The sequence below is a fragment of the Myotis lucifugus genome, unplaced genomic scaffold (assembly GCF_000147115.1).
Source record: "Myotis lucifugus unplaced genomic scaffold, Myoluc2.0 scaffold_853, whole genome shotgun sequence".
Lineage (NCBI taxonomy): Eukaryota > Metazoa > Chordata > Mammalia > Chiroptera > Vespertilionidae > Myotis > Myotis lucifugus.
The window spans coordinates 145,558-170,165 of NW_005871901.1; the positions used below are offsets into that span (position 1 = coordinate 145,558).

Consider the following 24,608-nt stretch of genomic DNA (forward strand, 5'->3'; position numbering starts at 1 on the left):
CTGCAGGAACCCCCACAATCATGTTAGCTGCAGGGTCACTCGGGCCCACCCTACTGTGTCCCGGCCCGAAGTGCTCAGCACGTGCCCATCACCCTGAGCACCCCCCGCTGTGACCAGCCAAGCACAGCTCTCCTCACGGTGCCCATCCCCTTGGCGACCACGACGGGGCTTCAGTTACTGAGTGGTCGCTCCTGACTACAGTGAAGGCCTGTTCCCCATGGCATGGGCCCCTAGCCGAGGTGCCTCCAGGAGATAAAATCAGGACAGGGACGCTTGGTTTTAGGGGTCATGCCTGCTGTGGTTGATGGCTTAAAGGGAAACATGGTCTAGATTATTCTTGGAAAGGAGACAACTACTTACTCATTGAATCCATGGGCAGGGTAGATTGTCAGGAGTGATTTTACTAAACACGCTCATGAAAGGGCACATGGAGGGTTCGCCATGCTTTCCTTTCTAAAAGGCACAGTTTCTGTGGGTCAGCGTGCTGGCACGTTTTCACTCATTAAAACCCACACCCCGCCCTGACCGGTTTGGCTCAGTGGATAGAGCATTGGCCTGCAGACTGAAGGGTCCCAGGTTCGATTCTGGTCAAAGGCATGTACCTTGCTTGCAGGCACATCCCCAGTAGGGAGTGTGCAGGAGGCAATTGATCGATGTTTCTTTCTCATCAATGTTTCTAACTCCCTATCCCTCTCCCTTCTTCTCTGTAAAAAAAAAAATCAATAAAATATATTTAAAACCCACACCCCTAACGACTGCCTTCCTGATTCTGGTAACGTACCATCCCTCACAGCGCCCAAGCCAGGACTGCTTGAGGGGAAGCTGTTTATGCCAGCCCCCGCCCCAGTCTAACACCACACATTTGCTTCCCTCTGTAAAGACACCGTTCCTGGTACTGCCATCCCACGAACAGACCCTTCGATCCAAGGGTGTAACATTTATTGGTACAAGGGGTGAGAAAGGACGAGTCATTGTTTGCAATGTGGCTTTTCACAATACTAGCAGGTGAGGAATAAAGACACCACCACAGCCTACGGTCTTTACTATCAAAGTTTATTGTGGGCCATTTTCTACCTACTGAGGAGTAAGTACATCTATGTCTCAACATGTGCTGTCGTCCCTCAGGGTCACGGCCACCCTGCAGCGCAGCTGTCCTGGGCTCCGTTAGGCAGAGGCTGTCAGTGGAAGCAGAGCCGTCACTCCAGGAGCATCCCAGAGCAGCAGCCGAAAGGCACCGCCCATGGGGTAGAGACGGCGGTATTGGCGGAATGAATCAGGAGTTGAACGCATTTTCCACGCATCTCGGCCAGAGAACTGTGGCTCCGATGCCGGATCCCCAAATCAGGTCTCATAAGCATGCCCCACGCAAGTGAAACAGCAGCGAGGGAAGTGCCGGGAACCAGGGAGGTGGAGGATAAATTAAGTGGACTTGGAGGGGATGGAAAGTTCTGGAATGCAAGTAGCTGGGTGTAGATGCCATTTGAGATGACGAAGAATTCGGCACAGTTTGCCAATGGGGGAATTCAAATATTGAGAGTTATTCTGATACCAGAAATTAAGTGAGATTTCCCCTTTGGGAGGAACACTGGTTTTAAAAAAGGGGGAAAGGTGTTTCATCAACAGGAAAATGAGTACCTGAGTAGAAGTAGGTGGCTCAAGATGCCAAGAACAGTGTCGAGTAGGAATGAGAGGGTGTGCAGGAGGGAGACGTGGAGGCCTGTCGCAGGCCTGACGTGGAATGACATTTCTAGCAGGGGCTTTGTCTGCGAGGTGCTGGCCTGTTTCCTGTAGCGCAGATAGCGTTGAAGGAATGTTTCCGTAACACTCGACTTAGGTGGGAATGCAAACTACTATGGTGTAAAGACTCAGAGACCTCCCACCTCCTGCAGGGGGAAGGGTTCGTCTCAAACAGCTGTGGCTGAAGGCCCGCGCCCTCTCACCACCCTCGTGATAAAAATATCAAGATGAACAAGTCAAACGCCGGGAGTCCATGAGCCTTGTACCATGAGCACAGCAGGCAACTTCTGCTCACTTGTGCCGGCGGCCTGAGAAAGGGGACCTGTGGCCTGAACGCTGCCCTGCGTTAAATAGAACCATAATGAACCCCCAAGCTAGCTGCCCACCTGGCTGGGAAGATTAATAAAACAGCATCGTTTGCTTTAACCTGGATCTTCCCCACTAACCGAGTTTGTCTATAGAAAAGCCACCGGCTGGCACCAGGCCAGTGTGTCTGAATGTTGTTGTCATTAGTATCTCCTTTTCCTAAGAGAGGAAATGTGTTAAGTACAAAAACGACATGTTTCTACACAGCCTTCTCCGCAGTCCTGACCTGCTGGCGGCAGGCTCCACGGGAAGCATTTTTAAAGGCAGAAGAAACAACGACTTGAGGTTTTTCTCCCCAGAAAGGACGCGGTGGAGTGGCCGACGGCGAGCCCCGTGGGCGCTGCACAGCTGTCTCCTCCAGGCGATGCCTTTTCATTTCCCACGGGTTCCTTCTGGTGGACACTGGAGTCACCTCTACAAGAAACGGGAGAAGCAGTTTCTTTCCTAATCACGTCTCTGAGGAAACGAAGGGTCCCAGACTTCTGTGACCCCGCGGGTGTGGGCTGTGTCCGGGCGGGATGCCGGGCGCTGTCCAGACTGGCCTTCCCAGCCCCGCGGCCTGGCGCGGTCCCTGTGTCCACACTCCAGCTCTCCTGGGTTTCTCCCCAGCCGCTTCAAGCACAGTCCCATTTGCTGGAAAAGAGAGGACCTAAGTGTGAATTAACTGAGGACTTTGAATAGCGTGTAACTTTCAACAAGCGTAATTATTCCATTAGTCAGATTGCTAATAGATGAGGAGGGGCCGTGGAATGCCCACACGTCTCCCGGATCCCCGTCCACTGCTGCGGCGACTCAGAAAAGAGCCGCTGCACGGAGCACCCGCATCCAGGTGAGCGGGCCGGTGGGCGACGCGTCAGCACCCACGTTCCTCAGGCACAAGCATCGCTCTGTTCCCTCCCCTCTTCTGGCAACTCGGACCCAGTCCTTTGGGTGGCAATGAGCTTAGAACATAAAAAATGCACAAAAATGTTACCTAACAAGGAGAGGAAACAAGGTAAAGTGAGAAAGGGATAAACACGCGCTGTAAGTCAGTGCGATATGCAATGGCAGTGAATGGTTAGCGGAAAGGGAGGCTTGAACCAGGGTGGGGAGGGGGGAAAGGAGAAAAAGGCACCTTTGGGGATTTCCAAATGGCGGGGAAAGAAGTGGGCTGCACTGGCGTTCTAGGGAGCTCACGCTGGCAGCGGGCCCTGCAAAAGAGCGCCACTAGTCGCAGGGGCAGGGAGGACACGGGTCTCCTGGCAGCTCGCAGGGCACAGAGCCTTCTGTTAGCACAGTGGTTCTCAACCTTGGCTGCACATCAGAATCACCTGGGAATCTGTTTAAAATCCTGATTTCTGGGCCTCATCCTCCGGAAATTCTGTTTCTTTGTTCCTAATGTTGTGGTCTCACCCCATAACAAAGAAACAGAATTTCCGGAGGGTGAGGCCCAGAAATCAGGATTTAAAAAAGACTCCCAGGTGATTCTGATGTGCAGCCAAGGTTGAGAACCACTGGGTTAGCATTTCATGTGGAGGAGGAAGCAGACAGTACGGAAACACCTCGTCACACTTTAAAAGGAAGTTTAGTCAGGACTGTTCCAGGTCCCCCGACCAGTAACAGCTGCTTCATATTCAATACGCATTGTGTTTGGAGGGATGAGTAACTGACAGAGAAACAAGAACGAGAGGGTAAAGCGAACCCTTGTTCTTCTGTGTCCCCTCCTGTCCACGCTTCTCTCCAGGTGGGGGCTGGTGCTCTCTGCCAGACCCCCTTCCATCTGAGCCCTTTCTCCTAGACTCGCCTGAGCCGCAGGCCTGTTCCCCACCCTCCGCCCGTCGTCCCAGATATGCACCTGCTTGTTATTACCATTTCCTGATGTAAAGATTCCATTTAAAAGTATCTTCCTTCAGACAGCTGAGAACTACGAGAAATTAACTGTCCCCCCACTCCCCACATGAAAGTCGTTATGAAGAGGAAGATGTTGGCAAACTTGTGAGAAGCAAGCACAGGTGACTACTCCCACCTCCCAGGGGGTCCCACAGACGCCCCGGGACAGACCCGAGGCCGAGGACGGGGCTGAAGGCAACTCGGTGCTGTCCCACGTCCCGGACCTCCTGGCCAGCAAGGAAACAAGAAGTGGGCTTTTCAGACAAAACTTCCTTAACCCGCGGTCAGACCATGCTGCTCAGCCCCACAGCCAGCATCAGAGCTGAGGTGCTGTCCGCAGCTGACCAGCCCTCGGTACATGATTACATGCAAGGGCTCGGGTCCAGCCACAGAACTAAGGACACAGGAAGCCCAGCGACCGGAGTTTCACACGAAGGAGACGACGCTGGTGGCCTGCACCCCAGCACTGCACGTGGGCTCTAGGGTCTTGAAAAGGGGGAAAGCGCGGCGAGACAGGCTACCTGTGGACACAAACAGGTCACTGGGTTACCTGAGCCGTGCGGTCAGTTGCTCTCTGTCCTGCTCTCGGCGGGCAGCTCCCCTCCGCCTGGCAGCTCGCCCTCGATCTCCCACAGGACGTCGTCTTCGTCCTCCAGGCTGCTGGAGATGTGGCACTTGCGGAACCCTTGCACGATGGCTTCGCTGGAGATGCTGTTCCACGCGACCATGACCCACTCCAGGAAGAGGCCGAGGGGCGGCTTCTTGGCGTTGCCGGTGGGGCTTAGGGCCAGGTTCCCCGCCAGAAGCCAGTTGGAGTACTGGGCCCGCACGCTGTCGTTGAGCGGCTTGTAGACCACCACGTCCAGCACCTGCAGCTGCGAGGTCAGGCCGCCCGGGATGATGACCATGTCGGTGTTCATGCGCTCCATGCAGCTCTTCACCGAGTCGGTGGCGTGGCCCCGGAAGCCGTTCAGGATCAGCATCCCTCGCTGCTTGGGCACGGCGCCCGTCCGCCGCCGCCACACCACCTCCAGCCAGTCCTGCATCAAGTCCTCCGTCATCCAGCCGTAGCGGTGGCAGCGGATCTCCATCCCGCTGGGGAACTTCCCGGGGGGGATGTACGTGCCCCGCAGGATGATGTAGGGAGGCAGCTTCCTGCCGTCGGCCAGGACCCCCAGCATCGCCGTGATCTTCAGCTTCTCCCTGCCTGGCGTCTTCACCAAGACGGGCTTTTCGCCCTGGTTGTCCACGGTCACCCTGGAGGGCACCTCCAGACAGATGGGCGTCTCGTCTGCATTTCCCATCTGAGCCACCTGGTAGTCGTGCGCCCGGCGCAGCGCCAGGACGCTGCGCTGGTAGGTGACGAGCTTCTCCGTCAGGTCTTCGGGCAGCTGCTGGGGCACGGGCACCTTGTGCCTCAGGGACAGGTCGTACCTGCGCATCATCCTGCGACACCAGCCCAAGCTGGCCTTGAACCCTTTCTCTGGAATGTTCATCTCCTGGGCGATCTCGAGAGCTTTCAGTTGCATGGCCTCCCGGGTGATCGGGTCCCCTTTGGCCTGCATGTACCGGACATACTCGGCCACGCGCTGGTCCACCAGGGCAAAGCGCCCGTTCTTGGGGCCTCGGAACGCCCGCCGCATGGCGTGGGCGTTCTGCAGCTGCGGCTTGACCTTGCGCCAGTCTCGCACGTTCTTTTCCAGCACGCCAAACTGCTTGGCCGCCTGGCAGTTGTTGGTGCTCTCGGCGAACTCCACCACCATCAACTTGAACCCGGCGTCGTAACTGCGGCGCATGCCCCGGCTGAACTGGAACTTGGCGGCCAGGTCGTCAGCCGAGAGGTCGTACCCCGGGAAGCCCATGGCCATGTAGAAGGGGTACCCCTCGCTCCACTCGGGCAGCTCGGGGAAGTCCCGAGGCAGGCGGAGGCCAAAGCCGTCCAGGGGCTGTGGCGGGGGGAACGGGGACACCGTGTGCATCGGGCCGGCCCAGTCTGGGGGCTTGACGTCAGCCTCTTCATTTTCTGGAGACAAACAGGAAGGGGCGAAGGTAAGAGCAGTGAGCACAATGATGTCCACCCGGTTCCTGATTTTGTTGGTGGAAATGCCAAGAGTGGAAGTCAAGTGTGTCAAGGGAGCTGAGCTAGAGGGGCAGGGCTGAGCTGAGCACAGGGACCGAGCCTGAGTCGTAATCTGGGGCCACGTTTGGGTCAAAATGACTCCCATTTGGGTGTGAAGTCAATACAGCCCGCACTGCCAGACCACCGAAGGGTGTGGCCTTCCATGGCTGAGCCGCACTCAGCAGGGCTGGGCTTCTCGGGCAGTGAGTGGTTCTCGTGCACCAGCTGGAACCGGTTCCCTGTGTGTTTATATGTGGAGGGCGTCAGAAAACTGAATACGATTCGGGGAAACTGCCATATCTCACCCAAACTAAGATGTCATCAGTTGCAAGAGGCATCATCACTGTAAGAGGCACTCTCAATTTCAGAGACGTTCAAGTGCCGGGGGCGGAGATGTCTTAGAATCAATGCAATATGGCCTTTTAACTCCGACTTACGGAGAGAAGGCAAGTAAAACCACCCTGCTGCCATGTTTCGTGATGAAAGACCGTGTGCTTCTTAGACCTGTTTGCTCAAGCGTGTGCTACGCCCGGTGCTGCTTGTCCATCAGGGTGAAGTGGACAAGGAGCCAGGGCGAGTGACTCTGGGCGCGTGCCTGTCGCATGTCTTCCCCCATCGCCAGAGGGGTACAGGGCACCCTGAGGTGGCTGCAGGCCCCCGGATGTGCACTGGTCTCAATGCCACTCAAACTTCAGTTTGCTTCATCTGTCCACACGGTGGCGCACTGAGACTCTTACCACAGCAGACAGGAGCATGGAGGCTCAGAGAGCGCAATGAAGTTGCCTAAGGCCACACAGCACTGGGAGATTTTCCAACTCCAAAGCCCATCATCTCTCTGCCTTGCACCCCTGCCTCACTCTCACGCACCCCATCGAACAGTGGTTCTCAACCTTCCTAATGCCGCGGCCCTTTAATACAGTTCCTCATGTTGTGGTGACCCCCAACCATAAAATTATTTTCGTTGCTACTTCATAACTGTAATTTTGCTACTGTTATGAATCATAATGTAAATATCTGATATGCAGGATGTATTTAGGCGACCCCTTGAAAGGGTCGTTTGACTCCCAAAGGGGTTGCGACCCACAGGTTGAGAACCGCTGCCACAGAACAAACACGGAAACTGAAGACCCCACTTCCCATGCTCCCGCGGGATGGGTGCGGGTCGGCTGGATCACGGTACCTGCCACGCTTCCTCCTGGGAGCGGCCATCGGTCCGCATTCTGAGGCTCCTCCTCCCCATCCAGCCGAGAGATCATGTCTGGCTTCGGGAACGGGAACTCTGTCCAGAGGAAGTAACCGAGGCTCGGAGCACCGTCCACATCAGTCCTTTATCACACTCACCCCACCCCCTCCTCACTATGGACGTTTATGAAAAACAGGGAAAAGGGCTCGGGACACGGGGAGAGAGAGGGGATGGGAATGGGCCTGTCCAAGGAAATTCCTGGGTCTCTGCTAACGAGGCCTGGCCCAGCAAGCCCGGCGTCCCTCCGGTGGCTGCAGCCTGGTTCCCTGACTGTCAGCGCTGGGAGGGAGCCGGGATGCTGTGGGCATGTCCCCAGCTTCTGAGGCTGCAGGAGTGACAGTGAGCCGAGGAGCAGGTGATGCTCAGGCCCAGACCCTGCGACACCTCTGAGGTTCTGTTTTTCTGACACGAACACCTGGGTTGGATGAGGTTCTGAGACCAGCACAAGTTACTGGGTAGAATGACACAATATTTATATCCCTGCCTGAATCGAACACGGGAAATTAAAGGCACAGGTGTTGAGGGGACAGGCTAAGTTCGGAGAGGGGGTGCTGGTCCCACCACCCAGGAGACGTGGAAACGCTCTCTGGGCTCAGCGCTTCGGGAGGCAAAGGGACACACGACGTTTGTTACCCAGCGACAGCACCGTCTCGTAGTTCATCCTCATGACCTCCCGGTACAGGGCCTTCTGGGACTCCGTCAGAACTTCCCACTCCTCGTCGGAAAAGTAGATGGCCACCTCATCAAACAGGGCCGGCACCTGGGGCAGAGCAGGCCTCTCAGCGGCTAGCAGGCACGCAGGTCACTCACAGGCCATCCTCCGGGGGGGCCTCCCCAGGGGGAGCAGCTGTCTGCCCGCACACAGGCCGCTAGAGGCAAAATAGGACCCGAGCACAGGTGCCCGCACCCGAGTGGTTACCATCCCCGTCGGCTCGCAGACAAGGAGAGCAGACCTCCCGGAGAAGCCCCCAGTCCCCAACCCCCGGTGGGAGACCCTCCGCACGCCAGGGACACCCTGAGAGCGTCGCCCCCGCCCCGCCCGCACCCCCTCCCCTTGGTCACAGACCCTCAGCGGGGGCTGGTCTGGGTGAGTTTGATGGGTCACTGCTGTCTGGACCTCAGTGGTTTCCGGACACTGGTCTCCATTTCCCACTGGCCCTAGTGCTGGACTCTGAACCCAAAGCAGCCAGTGACAGAAGGGCGGCTTTTCCCAGGTGCACGGGCAGGAGAGAGGGCCAATGACAGCCTGGGTGGTAATGAGACACCAGAGCAAACGGGACCCCGCTCGGAGCCCTAAGGACGAGGGCTGCCCCCTGACGTCCCCTGCCGGGAGGGGACGCCGGGCAGCTAAGGTGGCCAAGCCACCCACACCAACCCCGCTCGCTTATTCAGCCATTTGCTTTCATTTTTACTCCGCTTTTTCTTTCCGTCCCTCAGAACCCTGCCCCAAGATCACCACATTCAGTGGTAAGGAGTCACTGGACCGCCTCCTTCAGGCTGGCTACCCTGACTACTGCTTTCAAAGCTGTTCCCAACACTGGAACACGTTCGCGACACGCAGGGAGCACTCCCAGGGGAAGCCTAGGACTAACTCACTGCCCCCCCACACACACACCACCACCACCACCACTTCAAATAAGCAAGGAGGAAGCGGGTTCAAAGAGGACTCGTTTCGGTCCAAAGCCACACGGCCAGTAAATGGGACCGAGCAGTCTGACTTCCAGGCTCCAGCCGAGTGGCCCCTCGGTGCCCAGGCCTCCCCCTCCCCTGCCTCCATGCTCAGCTGTCCCCCAGCAACTCATCTCCGCCCTGCCAACCCCCCACACAGGGTTCTCCCCCGGCCTCCCAGGTCCCCCATTCCTGGCCTGGCCAATACCCACCCTCCATCCAGGACTCAGCTTAGACGTCCCGTTCCTGGGACCTGGCTGGGTGCCCACCTCCACGTCCCTGCCCTGGGCCCCATCCGCAGTGGCACTTATCACGCCGCGCCCCTGGCTCCCGCGTCTGCTTCTCCCACTAGAACACAAGCCCTCGGAGGGCAGAGCCTGGCGCCTCCCGCTTTGTTCCCCTGATCACTTAAACATCCTTCTGAATAAAAGGTTTAAGCAAATACTCTCCAGATTTCCCTTCTCTTGCTCCACTTGGAATAGTTGCAAATGATTTTACCTGACACAACACCGGACCTAGACTTCGGAGTGAGCGGACCAAACCCCACGTGTGAAAACCAGGAGGACCCAGCGCTGGTCCCAGCTGCCCACCCTCCTCTCACCTCCCACTTCCCAGCTTCCCACCAGGCTCTGTGGCCTGTCCCCGAGGAAATGCCAGGTCCTGGCCATCCCTATTTATAGTCCCTTCCCTTTGCTGATAAACGGATGCAGGGCTGCCTGTCCTGTCACCTCCCAGGCGCAATCGATTCGTAGAAGGCCGCGCGCCCTGGGCCCAGTGCAAACATCCGGCGCCTGAGCTGGGAGGGCGGCTGGGGGCTGGCGCGGGCTCATCTCTTGGTTCTTATGTCCGAGCCACAGAGCAGCTTCCAACAAGCCCACATGATGCTGCAGAGGCACAGCCCGAGGCTCAGGCGTCCCTCACAGCCGCCCCGGGGCACCGGGCAGGGCTGCACCAGGCCCTGGCGGGCGCCTCCCTCCTCCACAGAGCCCTTCTCTCTGGCCCAGCACAACAGAAGCAAACAGGGCGGCCAGGCAAGACTCCGGGGTCAGCAGCCCGAGGTCACCCCGATGCCCCTCCTGGTCTCCAGGGAGGGGCGCTCAGCCCTGCCCTCCTCCCTCCACTCAGACCCTCCCTGCTGCCCCGCAGGCTGTCCTCCGGGGCTTATCTCCAGGGTCAGTGCCTGCTGCGCCCACACACACCGCCCGGCCCCAGGGAAGGCGGTGTGGATCTCGGAGCAGAGGGCAGTCCTGCTTTTGTACATTATCTCACTGAATCCCTCACATGACACACCGACATGGGGGTCAGCATCCTGCTTTCGCGGGGGAGGAACAGGGCTGTTAAGTAACACGCCCGGAGTCACGGAGGGAAGTCTGACCCAAAGCCTGTGCTTTCTCCGCGCTCCGGCCGCGCCCGGTGGCTGAAGGGGCCTCCGGCTTCCCCAGAAAAGATGCTCCAAGCCTTGTCCCCCAGCGCCACCAAGGAGAGGGCTCCAACTCCGCCAGCACACCAGTCCTTCTGGCCCGGGCCTGGCCCACTTCCCACTCCTCATCCCCACGCGCTCTCAGTTCTGGCTCCGGGACCTGCTCCCAGCTCTGCCCACAGCTCTCCTGCCCCAGCTTCTGATCCAGCCTCCGCGCCGGGAACACAAGCCCCTCGCTCCCCTTGGAGGGATCCACTGGTGACGAAGGCTGGGTTCACAGTCCGTCTCCTTTTCTCTCCTCGACGCTGCATTTCCACCCGGTTCTCCTACGGAGCATTATTCCAGCATCCAGCACGGTGCTATGTCTGCAAGGTTTCCACTGATCACCCTCACACTCTCCACAGAGAAAGGGATTCTCTCCCTCCCCGGGTTGAATGCCCTCGGGCAGGGTTTCCAACCTCAGCAGGGCCGACAGTGCTGCCCAGACCATTCTCCGTCGGGGGCCGTGCTGTGCCCTGAAGACGTTCAGCAGCGTGCCAGCCTCTGCCCAGAAGATGCCAGCAAGACCTTGCGCCCCCTCCCCGAGTCACGATGCCCAAAGACGTCTCCAGATTTAGCCAAATTCCCCAGGAGGGGAGCCCACTGAGCAAGCCCGGGCCCAGGCCCAGGCTGCCTTCTGCAGGAAGCCTCTTAAGTTGTCCAGCCCGAGTGTGAGGCCCCCAGGAGCTGACCTCCACTGCTGCACCCCAAATGCTGTACTGTCGTTTGCTTCCTTGTCTGCCTTGCGAGACCAGCGACTCCGTGAGCCTGGAGGCCTGTGTCAATAGCTCCAGCACCTGTGCTCCCGACTGACGTCCTCCTTTCCCAGGGGAGCGTGGCCTTCACCTTGGACATGTCTCTGTCCGACACTCAGACACCCACTTCCACTGCACCTGTCTCCAAGGCCCTCCACCCCCTGGATGCGGGTGGGCTCACTTCGCCTCAAAGCCCAGGGCTCCCACGGCCTGGAGGTCTTGCGCCTGGTCTCAGCTGCAGGGTCAGGCCGGGAGGAGAACAGGTGGGCAGAGAACCCAGAAGAGACAGGGGCACCGCGACCTCCACAGCTAGACCAGAGCCTGGCGGTACATTGTCTCTTTACTTTATATAGTTGAGATATGCAAAATGCATCGCTTGTAAGGGTCTAGCTCAGGAGGCGTTTTAAGAACAATCAGTGTCCATGTGTATCCTTGGGGCAAAGGACAACCTCCCTGCACCCCAGTTCCCTCAGGTGGGCGGGGCGCCGGGTGACAGGCAGCGCTGTGAGTCTCTGACTACAGATCTCACTGGAAACAAAGGATGTGATGATACTGATAATGTTGACAGCAAGGCAAACGAAGCAGAGAACAGGAATGTCAGCTGGTTGCTCATTTAAAATGTTTACCATCCACACGCAACTGCCAGGAAGTCCAGTAAGTCCTGTGAATAATTGTTCCTAATATAACTCCTCTTCTTACACTGACATTTTTACAAGTTTACCAAGTTCTCTCCACTGTTCTGTTTGGATATGCACCCCATCCCCAGCTGCCGAGCCCCGGTCCCTGCATCCAGGCCATGGGGGTGCAGTCTTCCCATCAGCTCCGTGACCCCAAGTCTCGCTGAAAGTGGTTCCCTTCAACCAGCCGCAGGGGACACCGCCTCTCTCCTTCCCTGTGAGGCCCCCTCCTGCCCCAGCCTGCCCAGCTCAGTTTAGAAAAACCCCCACACTCTGATATCCGATCACCCTGACCTGCTTTCAGCTAGAAGCCCTGGTCCTAAATGCTTTTCATCCACGGACCCTCCACGCTGTAACCCCCACTCCTCTTTACTGTATTTGGTGTGAGCCAGGTCGTGTCCACTTCTATGACTACACTGTGACCCCTTTCTCAGTAGCCCGGGATGACCCTTCCTTCCATGGTAGCGACTGTCAGAGCATTCTTTCCTGTAACACAGGTCAGCAAACAGGGTGTCCACAACGTGCTGGCACTGAGCAGGGTGCGGGGACCCAGGGGTGCAGAGAGCCTGGGCCTTGGCCTCCTGGACAGAAGGGCCTGCGCAGGTAACCCGCTCCGTTTCCACCGCACCTTTTAAAGCCACAGCACTGTTTTCTCGGGAATGCGAACACCTGGGCTGGGCAGGGCTGTTTTTCCTTCCTCTGTCCGCTCCAGGAGGAGGCTTCGCACAGCCGTGTGGCCCCCGAACCCTGACTTACCCACGCGCCCTCGGAGCAGATGCGGACCTTCTGCATGTCGGTGGAGCCATCCTCCAGTTCCGGGCTCTGAATCTGTTCTTCGCTTTCCTCCACTTTCAGGGTCAGATTCAGAGGGATGGCTGTGGACTCCATGTCTGCAAGCAAGACTCGTTCAGAAAAACCAGGCATGGCCTGAATGGGGGGTGGGGTGGGGGGGCAGGCAGCTCTGCCTACACAACCTCTTAGCCCCAAGCTCTGCTGGCCTGGAAGGAAGGGAACAGTCAGGCCTGGGGAGGAAGAGGGGCATCAGGAGGCTGGAAGGAGGGGCTGCAAGCAGAGAGCATAGGTGGCTGCCTTCAAACATTTAAAAAGCTCTGTGGGCCCTGGCTGGGTAGCTCAGTTGGTTAGAGCACCTTCCCACTGGCCAAGGTTGCAGGTTCAATCCCAGGTCAGGACACATACAAGAATCAACCAATTAATGCGTAAGTAAGTGGAACAACAAATCAATGTTTCTCTTTCTCTCTCCCTTCCGCTCCCACTCTAAACTCCATCAATAAACAATTAAAAAGCTCTCTGTGGAGACCAGCCGGGTTCTGTAGGGACCCAAGGGCAGAGCCCGCCGATGGGTAAACATTCATTCCATTCGGGGAAGAGAGCAGAGCTCAGGGCGCCACCCAAACGTGTTCTCAGCCCAGGGGTGTCGCTTCCTATCAGAGGGGGTTCTGAAGGCGACAGGGCACTTGCTCCACCGGCCGTTCCTACAGGCCAGTCGGGCAGCAGGAGGTTGTTTGGCTCAGAATCGCCATCATGTGGATTTTCCAGATTCAGAGGTTCTGCCCCGAGCAGGCTCAGAAAGCACTCTCTGGAGCCGTGACACTGAGGGGCGACGCCGGGGAGCCAGCAAGGTGCACAATCTGCTGGGGCCCAGCCCCGCGGAGCTGCCTCGCTGTCGCCGGCACAAGTGCCCTCTTAGGGGAGCTCGGAGGCGGTACAAAGGGCCGCGCTCCTGCCCTCTGGGGCGGGCAGTCCCAGGTGGGCAGCGAGGGCGCATCTTGGGGGCCGAAACCTTCCGGGTGGCCGGGGAAAACATCGCTCCCGAGTTCAGAGTCGGCTTCTTCCATATTTCCTTAAAGGACGGGCGAATGCAGCCGAGAAGGGTCTGGGGTACGCGGAACAGGCTTCAGATCCTGAAGCGGGGCCCCCAACTTGGCTGCGGCCTCCCCGCCGGCTCCTGGGCAGCGGGTCGGGGGTGGGAGGCGGGGTGCCCGCGGCCTGGGCGCCGCCTGCGCCGGGGCCGCTCGGGTCTCTCCAGCCATCTTGTCCCAGTTCCCGTCTCCGCGCCCCGGGAGGCCCGGCCTGGTCCGGCCCCGCGCACCTGCCGAGCGCCGGCGCCGATCGCCTCCCGCCAGCCCGCAACAAAGGCGGCGCCGGTGCAGCTGCAGCCCGGCCCCCGCCCCGCGCCCCGGCCCCCGGCCCGGGAGGATCCCGCCCCGGCCCCCGCCCCGCCCGCGCGCTCCCCGCCGCCGCGCGCACTCACCGCCGGGCCGACCGCCAGGGCGCAGGGGGACGCCGAGAGCTCGGGCCCGGCTGTCACTGCGCCATCCCGGCCGTCTCTCCGGGCCCGAGCGCGCGGCCCCTCGGGAGGGAGCGCGGGGACACGTGGTGGGAGAGGGAGGGTCCGGCGCGAGTTGAGGGTGTTGGGAGGCGGGGGCGGAGCGCGCTGATGTCAGCGGCCGGGCGCCCGGGGACGCGCCCGCGCCCACCCTCCTCCCGTGGCTTCCGGCGCCTCGCGCGTTCCTCCCGCCCCAATGCACTCGGCCTCCTGTGCGCTGCGCGCGACCTCCGGTGGAGGCGGCAGGAACAGCCGGTGCACGCGCCCCTGTGCTCCGGGGCACTCACCAGTGGTTCGCACCGGGCACTCTCTTCTGCTTCAAGGAAGGCGTTGTGCAGAGCAGACCGGCTAGGCTGCAGGGGGCGTGTGTGTGTGTGTGTGTGTGTGTGTGTGTGTGTGTGTGTGCGCGCGGTCTTTGGGGTCGATCCTGCTGTATTCTAGTAGACATGTGCAGAAGTTGTTCATATACATGGAGAAGGAACTTCCTGTTTAATCCCAAGCCTGGAATCTCCTGGACGAAGTGTCTGGCAGGATCCTCCCCAAAATGTTCAAAGGAGCTGTTTGCTGGCAGCTCTGTGGACAATACAACAAGCGTGGATAAGCCAGAAGCCCTTCTTGTTCTAGAACAAGATTCTGGGTTTGGGTGTTGGGAATGCGTTCGAGAAAAAATGATTCTGGCACAATTAAAATGGAAAGGAAGTCTTTATTTGGGATTATGGAGATAGGTGTCAAGGCTATCGCAAAGGGGTGAGACAGCCACACAACTCGATCCATCAAAGACAAGTTGGGGGATTCCAGCTGAAGAGAGTGCGGGGTCAGGGGTAAGAATTTCCCAGCAGGAGGCAGAGGGTTGAGGAATTCTTGCTAAACCGATTTAACAGGATTCTTGCAGGTGGCAGACTAGATTGACCTGACAGATACCCAGGGAGGTGGCTGGGGAGGGGGTTCTCTAGAACGGCAGGGTGCGTGCTAAAACCAGGCTGGGAGGCCAAGGACAGGAGAGGTGTGTGTGCCAACACAGAGGCCTGCCGGGACAGAGAGCCGGAAACTTCAGTTTGGTCAAGGAGAGAGATTTGTCCACCTTTCCAGTCTGTCCCCGCGATCTCTCTCTCCAAGCTTTGCTGGCCATTTTGACTGTATTTATATGTGAATTTTACTTCTCTCTGTAAGGGAGGGGCCACTGTGCAGCTCTTAATACACAAAATACAGGGTAGCAGATACATCTTTGGAGTATAATTATGGTGGACCACCCAATACCAGAGAAGGTCTAATGCAGTGGTTCTCAACCTTCTGGCCCTTTAAATACAGTTCCTCATGTTGTGACCCAACCATAAAATCATTTTCGTTGCTACTTCATAACTGTAATGTTGCTACTGTTATGAATCGTAATGTAAATAGTTGATATGCAGGATGGTCTTAGGCGACCCCTGTGAAAGGGTCATTCGACCGCCAAAGGGGTCGCGACCCACAGGTTGAGAACCGCTGGTCTAATGGATGGATGGGGAACATTATTCAAATGTGGGAGGGAAGAGGTGTTAGAATTTTTGTTTTTATGAACAGGTCTTTTTTGAGTGTAAAGATAGCGTTTTCAGAGCAAGAGTGACACCTTAGCTCACATTGATTGACATTCCCTGCAGGAAGCCACCCATTGTCTTCCCTATCAGAGAAGTGCAAACAAGGATCCCGGAATGCTGGTGGACCTTGAACCCATGGCAAGGGCCAGAGTTGTGCACCAATTGTCTAGTCCAGACAATGGGGGCTCAAGCTATTTCCTGACCAAATAGTCTCAGAGTAAATCCTTCTAATATTTACTGACCGTTAAGATAGTCTGTCTGTTACCGCAGTTACCTGCCTGCCTAAGAGCTAGATGTGTATCCAAAGTTGAATAAAAGGCTGGCGAGGCCTGGGCACCAGTGGAAGTCCTTTCTCTTGCATTGGGCTTGCCCGCCTGGCCCCAATATTTCCAAATTATTATTTCTTGTCTTGTTTCTTTCATTTGCGTGCGGACCCTTCTCCAGATCCCGAACCCTGAACCACGTGGGACGTGGGGAACCTTCAATTCCCATCTTAACTCTTCTGAGGAGATGGCTGATTGAGAGGAAAGAGAGGGAGGGTGTCAGGAGATGGGTACTGGGGCATTGTGGGCAACTCGCCAAAAAGTATTAAGACATAACGAGATAACCAAAGAGCAATGGTAGGTTACGGTTTTAGTCTCTGAGAGCCCTAATGTTCTTATGGAACTTTGATTTAGATTTTCTCTGGGAAGAGGCCGATCAGTGGAGACCCACCTGAATTCTTGACTTTGAGCCCCATGGTCTCAGTTGTGGTCTTGGGCCCACCTTTGTACTAGACCATAGCTGCCAACAAGACTTACTCATAGGGACAGAGTGCTGGAGTCGGAACAAGACACTGCGGACATCCACGTGTAAGTCAGGTCGCTGGTCTCCGCCTGGCTCTCCAGCTAACCAGATGTTGTCTGGGCTCCGCCTCCACCCTGTCATTTAGAGATTCCGTTCTCAGTAAGACAAGACTTGGTCTTGGTCTGAATGGGGAGTGACTGAAGCTAGTCCTTGAGGCTGCGCATGGCTGTGGCAATCCTGTAGGATGGAATTCTGTTGGTGGGTGGTTAATAAACATGAGACCAAGGAAGGAATCAACATGACAGTTCTTTATGGTGCTAAGGGTCCGACTCCATCTTCCCTCCTCTTGAGTTATCGCAGTTCACAGCCATGGGGATTCAGAGAAGCCACGCTGCTTCTGCAGAGCCCCCGGCCCCATGCTCCACCCCTTGGGGAATGTGGTAGATTGAGTGACCGGTCCTGACCCTTTGTGTCCCTGTGGAGCGCTCCCCGCTGTTAAACAACACATCCCGCGGAGGTCTCCTGTGTGCAGATGTGCTTCAGCGACCCTTCACTTGGCCCGGCCATGTGACATGCCGTGGCCAGTGGAATGAGGGTGGGAGTGACTACGTGTAAATCCTGAGCACAGTCCGTGAAAGGTGTCACAGGTCTCCACTTGCACCTCTGGGAGCTTTTGTCCTCTGCCGTCACCAAACATGCCCAGGCACTCATGCCTTCCAGCCTGGGCTCCAGAATGAGATCTGTGCTGTGTGGCCATCCTGTGAACATAAGCTATTGAGTGCCGGGGTGGCTGGTTATGTGGCCTTTTTGTGGCAATGGCTGATGGACACAACAGCAACCTTGGACTTGGTGCTCTCAACATTGGCCCCATAGGGATGCTCTGAGGCAGGGAAAGGAGACTTGCTATTTCATGCTGGGAATCCTCAGACGTGTGGACAAGGAAATTCTAGATTGGGAGGGGGGAGAGGAAAACAAATGGGGGAGGCGGTGTCACTGCTGACTGTATCTTTCTCTTCCCTGGGGTGCTGGCACCTCAGAAGAAGATGAAGACATGACCTTAACTTTAGGTATTTGCCAGTAAAGCCTCCAGACATACCCGGCAGACATTGTTGGAATGGGAGAGCCACCCTGTTCTGCACAGTTCTTGGCGGGGCTCCCAGGGTTCTTGGAGAGGAGGGGTGTGGTTAGCGCACCTCAGAAGGTTAAGGAACACTTAGCGGTCTCGCTAGGAAAAGAGAAAGAGAGTTTTAATACTGAGTATAGACTAGCTACTGGAACACACAGCCCCCCAAATGTATAAAGGCCCAAACAATCAACATTTTTTTGTTCATGTAACAGTCCTTTGTGGGTGTTCCTGGTCCACAGGTGACTCTCCTCCCGCTGTGTTTGAGGGACCCAGGTTCCTTCCATCTCGTGACTCTGCAGTTGTCTTCATTCACCGGAGTGAAGGGGAGAGAACAAAAGAGAGAAGGCGCACCCTTTTCTTGGCCCTAAAAGGCCACACATCTCTTTTGCTTACATGCCATTGGTGAGGATTAGTTACACGGCGACATTGATAAGAGGAGGGGCTGGGACAGGTAGGGCGCCTGGGCAGCCACATTCCAGTGACATCTCCTCACATTGAAAAGGGAGGCCTGGGCGTTTGTCTCTGCCACAGGGGTGCTTTTTCTTTCAACACTTTACATTTTAAAATGGTGCAACTTTATTTTTCAACCCCCAAATCAGAACAGCCTGTGTGACAAGTTAGGAGATGAGAGTAGATAAACAGAAAGGCAGTTTATTTGAAAGCAAAGCTTTCAGAAAATTGTGAATGATGCTCAGTTGGTTGGAGCATCATCCCATGCACCAGAAGTTTGCGGGTTAAATTTAAGGTCAGGGCACATACCTGGATTTTGGGTTCAATCCCCAATTGTGGTGTGTATGGGAGGCGATAAATCAATGTTTCTCTTTTTCTCTTTCTCTTCTCTCTCTCCCCCTCCTGTCTCTAAAAATCAATAAAAAACCAACATATCCCCAGTTGAGGATTTAACAGAAACAAACAAGTCAGCGGTGTACCAAGTGCATCCCACAGCAGATATTTGATGGAGAAGTGAAAAGGGACAATAGGGAGGACCCAGACACAGTGAGCGTGAAAAATACCTAACAATAGACGACCTCAATGGGAAGCTATATTCAACTTACAGCACTTTTATTTTAGTAACTATTTTATATATCTGCTAGAGGCCCAGTGCATGGATTCATGCACTGATGGGGTCCCTCGGCCTGGCCTGCGGGGATCAGTGGACCTCCACACCGCCGCAGCCCAGGTTTACCCGCCAGCTAGTTTGGCTCCAGCCCGCTGTCCGTGTCGATCCCACGCAGCATAAAGTAGTGCGCAAAGTGGCGGGCGGCCAGGGAGGAGCCAGGGAGGAGCCCCAGCCCAGGCTGGGCGCCGCTCCTGCTCTGGGAGAGGCTCACACCTCCTTAGCTGCATCTGGCGCCTGTCTGTCAGCTGATTGGCACTCCTGCCTTGGGAGTGCACTGACCACCAGGGTACAGCTCCTGCTTTGAGCATCTGCCCCCTGGTGGTCAGTGCACATCATAGCGACTGGTCACTTAGGCTTTTATATATAGAGACTAGAGGCCCAGTGCACAAAATTTGTGCAAGAGTAGGCCTTCCTTCCCCCAGCTGCTGGCACCGGCTTCCCTCTGGCACTGGGGACCTGGGCTTTCCTCTGGCCGCCAGCTTTGTCCAGACGGATGTCCAGAATGACATCTGGTCTAATTAGCATATTATCCTTTTATTATTATAGATGCTGGAATTTTGCTACTTTTTTTGACAAGTATCCATTATGGAAAATGTGTGAACTTGTCTTTAAAAATAATTGCCTACTCAATTCCAGAGCCACCAAGGGAAAAGGCATCCTCTTCTGAAGGAGGTAAAGCCTCTGTTCCTGGGACGTGAACCAAACCAATCCAACCAAGAAACAAAAATCTTTCTGTAACTCCCTGGCACCTGCTTCCCTGAGTGGCTCGGGCAGAGCTGGGGGCTGGGAGGCTTCCTGGAACAGGTGGGCTCAGCAAGACCTTGAGTGTTAAGTTCAACAGGTAGAAACGAGGGGAGGAGTTAATGAGTATATCTCAGCCTGTCCTTCAAAGCCCGGAGATTTACACATGGGATCAAAGGCTAGTGGACCCAAAGGGAGAAAGTAATGTCGGAGGACTCAAAGGATGTTTCCAGAGAAGCCTTAGAAAGAGGCCATTTGGTGTGATAATTGCGTTTATAATTCATAGAAATGTCAGGACATTTACAATCTGATGAAAATTTAAAGACGCTTATTGTTAACTAATAAAAATAGCTAAGTGATGATATCACACAGCTGTGATCCATAGTATATCCATTGGTATGACTGGGTTAATAAATGAAACAGTTATAAGTGGGGTAGATTCTGCTGGGGCTCATTAAAGCTTTATATCTGCAAACTCAACCTTTCCAAGTTCCAGGACGGGTGCCCAGGAATGAAGCTTTTTCTGCGCCTCGCTCACGCCAGCTGGGTGGCTGGTGTGGGTCTTGCCTCTCTAGGCCTCAGAGCCGATGCGCTGGCTTGTGTGCCTTTGGAACCTACACACGACAGGCCTCCCGTTGGTTCACCCTCTGCTCGCCTCCTGAACGAACATCTCTCCCAAGCTGGTTCTATCCGTAATGGCCAGGAAATGGCATATTGGAACAGGCTGGTGGAGAAGCGGATGCTAGAATCCAGCAGTCTTCTGTCAAGCCAGACACTGAAGGGATTTGCAGAATGAAAGAAACAATGCCACTCTCTTCACTAAAATGTCTTTGTTCTGGAAAAGGTAATTATTTTTCATAAAGCATATTCTGTTGATAGGCATGGGGCTTATTATTGTTCTTCATCAATAAACAAGTACATATTTTTCAGTGCCTCCATTTTAATTTCTACTATGGTAAATATCAAGAGAGGTAACATACAGCGTCCTTTGGAGTCTTCAATGATTGTAAGGGTAGAAAGGGGGCTGAGAACTAAGGACATTACTTAAAATAAGGGAGAAATGTTGCTATTTACTAGATGGCTAAAGGCTCAGATTTTTCACATCATTCAGGATAATTTAGGCAATTTATCAGTAAATAGCTAAGGGATAATGTGTTTCATAAAAAGTATTACTCATTAGGGATAGCCTGTTAAGAATATGTTTAAATATTAATAGCAAATAACTGTAGAATAAAACAAATCAGGCTAGAAAGGAAATAGAGTAATCTCCTAAATTTAAAAAAAAGAAAAAAAAAGGGGGAGAGCCACATAGACCTGGAACATCCATTACCAAATCCCCAAGGGCAGAAACGTGGACTTAGAGGATTATAAAGAAGGAAATTCTAAGAAGGAATGTCTTTTATATAAAAATTACAGGCCTGGTGCACGGGATTCATGCACTGGTGCAGGGCTCATCCCGGTCAGCCGAGCGGCACTCCCACTGTGGGAGCACACTGATCACCAGGGGGCAGCTCCTGCATCTAGCATCTGCCCCCTGGTGGTCAGTATGCATCATAGCGACTGGTCAACTGGTTGTTCCCCGCTTGGGTCGCTGGGCTTTTATTATATAGGATAGTTCATCTAATAGAATTCTGGGATCATTAACAAGAATACATTCACCGGAATCCAAGGGCTGATGTTCTATCCACTGAGCTAAACCAGTTAGGGCTGTTCTGAAGCATTTTTAAAAAAAATTTAAAATTGTGTGATATATTACAGATACACAAATGTACAAAACCAGATGCAGAGTTTAACAAACTGCTGTGAAATGAAATCTCGTGTCGCCACCACGCAGGTCGAGGAAAGGAGCATTGCCCGCTCCCAGAACCCCTCCACGTACTCCCCTCCCACCATAACTTCTCTCGCGTCGAGGTGGCCACCATCCTGTCCTCTTTCATAATCACACACTTACATTTCTTTACAGTTTTAATTTCAAAGGATCCTCCCGTAGCCCTGGCCGGTGTGGCTCAGTTGGTTAGGAGTCATCCTGTACACCCAAAGGTTGCTGGTTCGATTCCTCGTCAGGGCACATGCCCGGGGTTGTGGGGCTCGATTCCCCAGTAGGGGCATGCAGGAGGCAGCTCGTTCACTCTCACATGTTTCTTCTCCCCGCTCCTTCCTCTCTCTCTCTGAAAATCAATAAAAATATTTTAAAAAATAGTATTCACCGATCATAATTGTTGTAGTATGGAAATGGAGAAGGACTTTGATAGTTTCTTGTTGTATGTACTAGTATTTGTCTGGTAGCTATTGCAGTCAACTTGAATTTGTCAGACCGTTCACATTCGAAGTGTCAAACTCAGGAGTTCAAGTTGTAGGTTTATTCGTGTAGCAGCTAGAACGTCCCCAGGGGTCCCTCCACCTGCCATTGTCCATGCTGGCTATTGAATAAGAACTCTCGGTGGCAGGAGGTCCCGCTCTTTCGTCAGCACTGGGATGCCACAAAATACTAACATGGTCTGGTGCACATTTTAAGTTTCACCTAAAAAGACAAGACATTCTTCTCCATTTTCAGATGTTTTAATGTAGCAAAATAGAGTTTGGATGAGTCTGGGGATGTAATTAATCTAATTTCTCAAAAAGCTTTTGTAAACTTTCCACATAGAAAGTCATTTTAAAACCGAGGCGTCCTGGAACTGAAGCCGGAATAAGGGGGGAGCGCGGAGCTGATATGGAATCGGTAGGGACCAGAGATGAAGGCCCGCGTGGGATGGTGGCCGGGGTGAAGGCTGGCCTACCGTTAAATATCTTGAAATTTTACCATTTGTAGAGGAGAGCATGCTATTCCAGGAGGGAGATGCTGGGATAAAATGTGGGAATGTCTGTTATTATAGTTGATAAGGGACAAAAATATAGCCAATCAGTCGAAAGGATTTCGCTCCTCTCTGCATTTTATGGGCACTTATCCCAGGCTGGGTAGGTAGGGTCTTAGGCATTCTGACTTACGTCGGGTTGTGAGATAGCACTTTTCCGTTTTTACCGCTGAAGACACCGAGGCTTGTTGTGTTTCTGTAGCTGATCCAAGGGACAGAGCCTCTCCGCGGCGGAGGCGGGACCTGCTTTGGAGCTTTATTCCAAGCTGCTTTATACCAATACCTTTCCTCGTGGAAACAAACCCTTTACATGCTCTGAACAGGAGCGATTTTGGGGTGGGAGTTACAGTTTAGGGGAGACACCCAGAGGTGGGCACAGAGGGGTGGTTCTCACTCAGCGGGGCCAGAAGCTGTCCCAGGACGTCCACACCTTCACAGGGCACCCAGCTCGAGTCTGCAAGCGGGAGCTGGCGTGCCAGAGCCTCGGTGACGCGGTGCTCAGTGAGATGGAATTCGCTGAAATCCTTGTTGAATCATGGTTTTTGGAACCATCTTTTTTCAATCCACAGTTACTGGTGGTATCATTCGTTTCATCTGAGGGTGTTGACTTTTTAAATTGTGAAACGGCATTTTCACACTTACATGGGGAAGAACCACTATTGTAAGTTATTCTCTGTTAAGTGTGCTTATTACTTATTTATTAAATGTCTTCATTCTATTAGGGGACTGGGCTAGGTGCTGGTGATGCCAAGAAGATTAAGACTCATTCTCTCTTCCATGTGACTACACATGGTTCCTCAGCTGCTTTCGGGTGTCACAGCCAGGGGGAGACAGTGTGCCAGGGGCTCCGGAGCTCCTCTGAGGAAAGGGTTTTAACCCTGACTCTGCTCTCTCTCTTTATTTAAATTAAGTTTATTACGGTATAGTTTATTTTAAAAACAAATACGTCTATTTTAAATGTGCAGTTTCTTTTTTTTATTTCAGAGAGGGAGAGATAAAAACATCAAACAGTGACCTCCTGGTTCATAGGTCGACGCTCAACCACTGAGCCACCCCAGCCAGTCAATATATAGTTTGATAAGGTGGCGAAACGGCACCAGGTGTTAGGCCTCGGTTCAGCAACCAGGTGTTAGGCCTCAGTTCAGCAACCTTGGTACTCGAGTTCTGGCTGAGAAAACATTCAGAGCCCAGACTCAAACTATAAGAGAAATTTTATCTAGAAAGTCAGGTAAAAGAGGGGACCAGAGAAGAAATGGGCCCAGGAAACGAGTTACAGAGACAAAAGAAGGGCCCTTAGAGCTTAGGAAAGAGAGGAAAGGGGGAGGAAAGGTGCTGGCATGGAGAGAGAGAGAGAGAGAGAGAGAGAGAGAGAGAGAGAGAGAGAAGACACTGGTGAGGGAGGACAGGAAAGGGAGAGAGAGGGAGACAACCCCAGGCGTCCCTGTCGTAAGAACTTCTATCTGGAGGTCTCAGGGGGGATCTCAGTAGAATATTCACTCGCTTTCCAGGTGTGCCCCCTCATGGTCTCCACTGATTGGTCAGCACCAGGGCAGGGGGTCATTAGTCGATGCTGCTCCTGATGTCGCCATGGTGTCATGCTCCATCTGATTTTGCTGCTTCTCTGGGCTCGGAGCTGGAACACAGCTGAGGCCTGGGTGTCGTCGCCAGGGGTTAATTCCGAGGGCAGTGGCTTGTCGTTTTGCCTGTTGCTGGGCACTTGGGCCTTTCCCCCCTGGCGACCTGCACGTGTCCTATTGTTCCTACTCTGCTCAGGCCTTGCTGACTCCTGCAGATCTATGTTGCCACTACCCTAGGCAAGATTTAAAATATTTCCATCAACCCTTCCCAGTGAACCCTCTCCCTCCCCCCACCACCCTTTGAGGCCTACGCAATCACTGCTATGTTTGTAACTACAGACTAATCTTTCTGTTCTAGAACACCATGTGCATCATCAATGCATGCTACAGACTCACTTTAAGACTGGAAGAGCACGGAGAGTTTGGGGAATTGGGGATCTGACATAGCAAGGGCCCGGCCCTATAGGAGCGTCCCTCAACTTATTTGTTCAGGGTGGGGGCGGGGCAGTGAAAAAATAGCAGCTCTGAAAACAATAACTGACGGAAGATCGCAGGCTCCCGGATGTTGGACGGAGGAGAGCTACGGTCAACA

The 24,608-nt window shown here is 54.5% G+C and overlaps 1 protein-coding gene across 6 annotated transcripts; it reads right to left on the minus strand.

Annotated features, from left to right (window-relative positions):
* Positions 1–1,032: 1,032 nt before the first annotated feature.
* On the minus strand, positions 1,033–14,405 carry POGK (pogo transposable element derived with KRAB domain). 6 transcript variants are annotated; one of them, XM_014448535.2, is made up of 6 exons: positions 14,166–14,405; positions 12,650–12,783; positions 7,968–8,094; positions 7,272–7,370; positions 4,523–5,995; positions 1,033–2,736 (listed from the first exon to the last, which is right to left on the minus strand). In XM_014448535.2, the coding sequence occupies exons 2-5, from the start codon at positions 12,779–12,781 to the stop codon at positions 4,536–4,538; spliced, it is 1,818 nt and encodes a 605-aa protein (XP_014304021.1). In that variant the 5' UTR covers positions 12,782–12,783; positions 14,166–14,405; the 3' UTR covers positions 1,033–2,736; positions 4,523–4,535. The 6 variants fall into 6 exon arrangements, with proteins under 6 accessions (XP_014304021.1, XP_023603138.1, XP_006106637.1 ...); XM_023747370.1 differs by lacking the exon at positions 14,166–14,405 and adding an exon at positions 14,004–14,069; XM_006106575.3 differs by lacking the exon at positions 14,166–14,405 and adding an exon at positions 13,695–13,986.
* Positions 14,406–24,608: the final 10,203 nt, after the last annotated feature.